Source organism: Lycium barbarum, chromosome 3 (assembly GCF_019175385.1).
Source record: "Lycium barbarum isolate Lr01 chromosome 3, ASM1917538v2, whole genome shotgun sequence".
Lineage (NCBI taxonomy): Eukaryota > Viridiplantae > Streptophyta > Magnoliopsida > Solanales > Solanaceae > Lycium > Lycium barbarum.
This window is the reverse complement of record NC_083339.1, coordinates 148,255,432-148,260,645: the sequence shown is the minus strand read 5'-3', so window position 1 is coordinate 148,260,645 and position 5,214 is coordinate 148,255,432. Positions and strand designations below refer to the sequence as shown.

The following is a 5,214-nucleotide window of genomic DNA, read 5'->3' as shown; positions in this document are numbered from 1 at the left end:
ACGCGATATATGAATTCACATTAATCTGAGTCAGTAAATTTTGATACCAAATAATTGTAAAGAAATGGAAATTGATTTATTTAAGCCTCACCCACGCTACCTATGATTTCACCTCAATAACGCGTCAGTCACCTACCCACCAATAGCTCTCCTCCACACCAGTCATGTCTCTACCTAACCTACCTTGTTTTCATAACCTCCTGAGAGAATAGCCAACTTGGCTTTTTCTTTCTGTTCTTTAATAATGCACCCATTGACATTTGGTTTGCAAACAAAATTATAATAATAAAATGAATAATTCTTGGATTGTTATGAAATTATACCAATATTTGTGGCATGTTCTGCCTTGCTGGCGTAGTAACCAATTGATGAAGCGTTCAATATTTTTACGCAATGAGAATGGAGGGGCATGTTCCAGAAGATACATTTGTTTACCCCGAATTTGGATAATCAATTGAATTTGTAAATGAGGTATAGGATATGTGGTTAAGCTTTAGTTTATTTGGTAGAAAAAAGATATATAAGGGTATGCTATGAAGAAGCTAATAATAATCGATGATTTACTATAGATATATATATATCTAGTAATATATGAGTATTGTTTGATTGAGCAAATCCAAAGAAGAACACAATAAATTCGGACCAAAATTAGATATTAAGAGGGAGAGAAATATTCTTTGCTGTTACAAATATTCTAGAACTTAAGAAGTCCACCCCTAAAAATTGGATAATGACCCCTATTTATAGTTTTACCTCATGGGCTTCATACAACATAAAGCCCTTTTGAATAAAGAAAAACCCTAAAATGGATAAGGTTGATCGTACGGTCTGACATCTGTACGATTGACAGTACAAGGTGGCAGAACGGTCTTGACGCGTGACATTTGTGTAACGGATCACCCGGACCAACGGCCACGACAACCCGGACCAACGGCCACGATCAACCGGCCCAACGGCTGCGAACACATCGGCTATGGAGAAACCGGACCAATCGATTTTCTTCGCTTTCTTCGGTTCAAGCACTCCTCCAGTCCCGAAAGAAAGCCTTCGTGCTCGTGCTTGTTCCTTTCTTCCCTCGGTCTCACCGGTTTAGCATATATCTGATTTTTACCTTATACAACATGATCAAGGACTGCTCGGACCACAAAAATAAAAGCTAAAGAAGACTTTGATTTACTTGCCGACTGAATTTACTCCTTTATTCTATTCGATCCTAACTTGCGTTCATCCCCTTCAGACTACATTTTGTATTATACAAAAATGATATACGCAACTCACTTCATTTCTCAATAAAATTTTCTTCTAATGCCACCAAAGTAAGACATAATTTTTACACAATGGTAAAAGAACTAGAGATGGGACTGTCATAGCGATATTCACATAGATTCCAGCATGTACATTCAACTGAACTAGAACACTCTACAAATCGAAATGTGATCTTAACGTACTCCGGATCCATTTTCCCCAAACTGCAAAACTTCTTTTTTAAAAAAAAAAAAAATATAACGGATTAATCTTAAACAGAACAAGATCTACACGCCGGACGCCATGCATTTCCTTGCGAAAGGAAATACAATTTATTCGAACAAAAATGATAGGTCGCAAAACAGTTAGTAATATGTCGAAAAGTGAGTCCCAACAGACGCTTATGACGCCTCTACACGAACAACAAGGCCATAGAAAATGCCAAGGCTGATTCACCAATGCACTCACATAAGTCCCCCAACAGGTCTGCCACGTTGCAGTATTATTTTTAGTGCATATGCAAATGAGTGAATTGAAAGAATAGTCCATGTGAAGAAGCAACTTGTAAACACCAACAAAAGTAAGTAATAGCAATCATCGAGGTCTCATCAATTGTCATCATTCATACAAGTCCAAAATTCCAAATTTAAAACTTCGATTTAACATCTTGAGTAGTTAATTAAAACCTAATTACCTATGTACCGCTCTATCACCAAATACATATTGAGCGTACAATCCATGGCTTAATCATCGTTGTCTGTGGATCATCGTTCATCCACCACCACACACCTAAAAGAACCAAGTTACAACAGAGATTTAATTAACATATCAATAAAGGGCCTTTCTTGGGAGGCAATAAAATAGCAAAGTTCACTCACATGAAGCCTTATTTACAAAAACTAGGCAAGGAAGGCATGTTTACTTAAAAGACGCCTCCCATTAAAGAAGGAACATCATCAAAGGACCATAAGTCCATAGCATTTTCAGCATCCTGAGTTGCACTTGTGTTCAGGAAAGTATCAACTGATGCATCCCAGTTTCCCTCCATATATGGGAGTTGAAGGAATTTCATCTGGGATTCAAACGCTGAAAGCTCTTCAGATAGGTTGTTCACGGTGTTTCCATCATCAGCAACAGGATTGTTGGTGGAAGATTTCAGTTTTTTCTGGGGATTGGCATCTTCAACAAATTGAGCTTCATTAGTTTCAACAGCAGCTGACCGAACAGATGATATCTCCGGGGTCCTGGAGCATGGCTCTCCCCAACCAAAATCAGAGCACTCAAAAGAGTTACTTCCTACATCAGAGCTGAAGTAGATATCAGCACCAGCTGAGGGGGCAAATGAGCCGAATCCTGAATCTCCACTGCTCATATCCTCGTATCCATACTGCTTTGTCGAGGGTTTCTCTTCAAAAAATGCAAAAGAATCATAATAGCCACCATCCTCAACGTTGTTCATGATAGTTGTGTCGGGCTGAACAGAGTCCAGGCTCTCCTTAGGAAGGACCTTCTGAGGATTCACCTTAACAGTGTGTCTTGATGCAGGCGCTGGAGCTTCATCAGGAAAGTTCACTTTAGCTTTCTTGCCTCTGATCCTCCTAGCCTCAATATCATAAGCTCTGGCAGCTTCTTCTGCAGTATTGAAGGTTCCCAACCAGACACGAACCCCTTTCCTTGGGTCACGTATTTCAGCTGCCCACTTACCCCAAGGTCTCTGTCTGATCCCCCTATACTGATTCTTCCTCTTTCTCTTAGAGGATATATCAGCATCCTTGTCTGAATCAACAGTTTTCACAGATTTGGAGCCTTCAGATAACAAAATGAATTTAAATATTTCAGTCATTCATAATTCCATCATAAAGTAATAACGATAAATCCATCAAATAGTAAGCTATATAGATAATCATAAAAAGTAAGAAGCCTCTGATAACACTGGTGCTAGATCTTACACAAAATCAAGCCTTTCCAAAATCTCTCTTGGTATCATGATTACAAACAAAGGTGGATCCAAAGATTTGAACTTTATAGGTTCTGGATTTTAGGACAGCTATATCAAGTGTTAGTAGCTAGATTCTAAATTAATTTTTATACACACTTAGTGAATTTATTAACACATACACAGGGTTTAGGCTATAACTACCGGGTTTGGACCCATATGTTAAAGCTTTCCTCCTCCCCAGATTAAAAACTACGGTACTGAGAACCCTAGATCTACGAGTTATAGCTAAAATCATCATAAAGGTGATCTTCGTTTAGATTTTTCTGTACCATTTAGCAAGCAAATTGGATCAAGATGGGAAATATTGATCCAAACCGACAACAGAACAACAATTGTGCTTGATTTTTTTATAACCTCCTCCTATTTAGCTTAAAAAGTATTCCATTCACGAAGTTTCCCAACTCAATGCAACTATGTCTAATTCGATACATCTAGGTGACAAGACTTGAATAATAAAGGTGAGGCTAAAAGGGCAATCAAGATTGATTTCCTGTTCTGGTGTCAACAAGCCCTAAACTAAGAGGTATAATCAAGGCTTCTCAAAACATGAATGCCTATACAGATACCAATTTTTTTTTTTTTTGCACTAATCATTCTTTTAGCTAAAATACCATCTTGGATCCTTCCTCTTTTTAATTACATGCCACACATCTTTTTTTTAGCTAATCAAGAAAAAAAATAGCAACTTTTATGCCTCCTCGCACATTTTCCTTATAACCAAAAAGTTACCTCCTTTTGTCCACTTGAATAAATTCAAACGGTACTATAACAATAACTTCACTAGCAGAAACAAAATCTCAATCCAGGCCAGTTATAGCGAGAATAGTCGATATAAATCAAGTACCTCCTCCATCCCAATAGGAGGTCCCAATTTATACGACACACATTCCTTTTTCCGTCCCAAAAATGTATGACACTTTTCTATTAATTTTTTTTAATAGGTAACCAAATGACACTTCTCTATATTTAGCAGCAATTTAACCCTAAAATTCCAATTTTAGAGTCAAATGAAATGATTTCTCATAGGATTCAAAAAGTGTCTTTTTTTTCTTAAACTCGGTGACGGATGGAGTAATTAAATATACATGGCGTATTCTCTTAGCGCAAAACTCACAAAAGATAAAACAAAGGAAAATAAAAAATCACAGAGGAAAGAGAAAAAAGATTACCAGTAGAGTGTTTGGACGCAGAGAAGGCAAAGGGCTTGACATCGTCATCATCGGACAATTCCTTAAAGTCCTGAAAATCAGCCTCGAAGTCATCAACTCCTTCAGATCGGCAGTGTTTGGAGTGATAATTACTCGGATTTTTCTTCTTCTTACTCAGATCGGCTCGACCCCATAACAACTCAGCAGTGAGCCGCCGACAAGTCCGGTTCGGGGCTATGTAATCGGAAATTATAGCACCACCACACATGATTTATGTTTATCTTCTCTCAGTAGAAAGTAGGAAAAAGATTTTGCAAAGATTCGTTTTCTTGGTTTTGATGATTTGAGGGGAAATGTATAGTTGTAAGATATATTTGGCTGCGTTTCCAAGAGATGCTAACTCCATTTTATAAAGGCCCGAGAAGGATGCGGAAAGACGGCAATGTTTTTACGTTGATGCCCCTTGGACGGGCGGTACTTACCGAAATTGCCCTTTTATGCTGAGGGTTAATAATGTCATTACAAAATACGCCTCTTATTATTCTTTTTAAGGTGTGTGTTATTTTTTTTCCCCGTATGGGAAATATATTTGAAACTAAATTCTTATTATAAAATATTTATCTTGTGTTTAAAGAAAAATAAATATTTTCTAGAATTAAGATAGACGGTCACTAGACAGTCGAGCGATTTCTCTTTTTCCAAGGAAGAGCATGGCCTTTGTTTAGCATAGTTCTAATCAGTGGCGGAGCCACACTATGCCGAGGGTGTTCATCCGAACCCCCTCGGCGGAAAAAAAAATCACTGTTTTTATAAGATTAAAAT

The 5,214-nt window shown here is 37.7% G+C and overlaps 1 protein-coding gene across 2 annotated transcripts; it reads right to left on the bottom strand.

Moving 5' to 3' along the window:
* Window positions 1–1,848: 1,848 nt before the first annotated feature.
* LOC132633543 (ethylene-responsive transcription factor RAP2-12-like) lies at window positions 1,849–4,784 on the bottom strand. 2 transcript variants are annotated; one of them, XM_060350031.1, is made up of 3 exons: window positions 4,414–4,784; window positions 2,124–3,051; window positions 1,849–2,034 (listed from the first exon to the last, which is right to left on the bottom strand). In XM_060350031.1, the coding sequence occupies exons 1-2, from the start codon at window positions 4,658–4,660 to the stop codon at window positions 2,168–2,170; spliced, it is 1,131 nt and encodes a 376-aa protein (XP_060206014.1). In that variant the 5' UTR covers window positions 4,661–4,784; the 3' UTR covers window positions 1,849–2,034; window positions 2,124–2,167. The 2 variants fall into 2 exon arrangements, with proteins under 2 accessions (XP_060206014.1, XP_060206012.1); XM_060350029.1 differs by having other exon boundaries at window positions 1,849–3,051.
* Window positions 4,785–5,214: the final 430 nt, after the last annotated feature.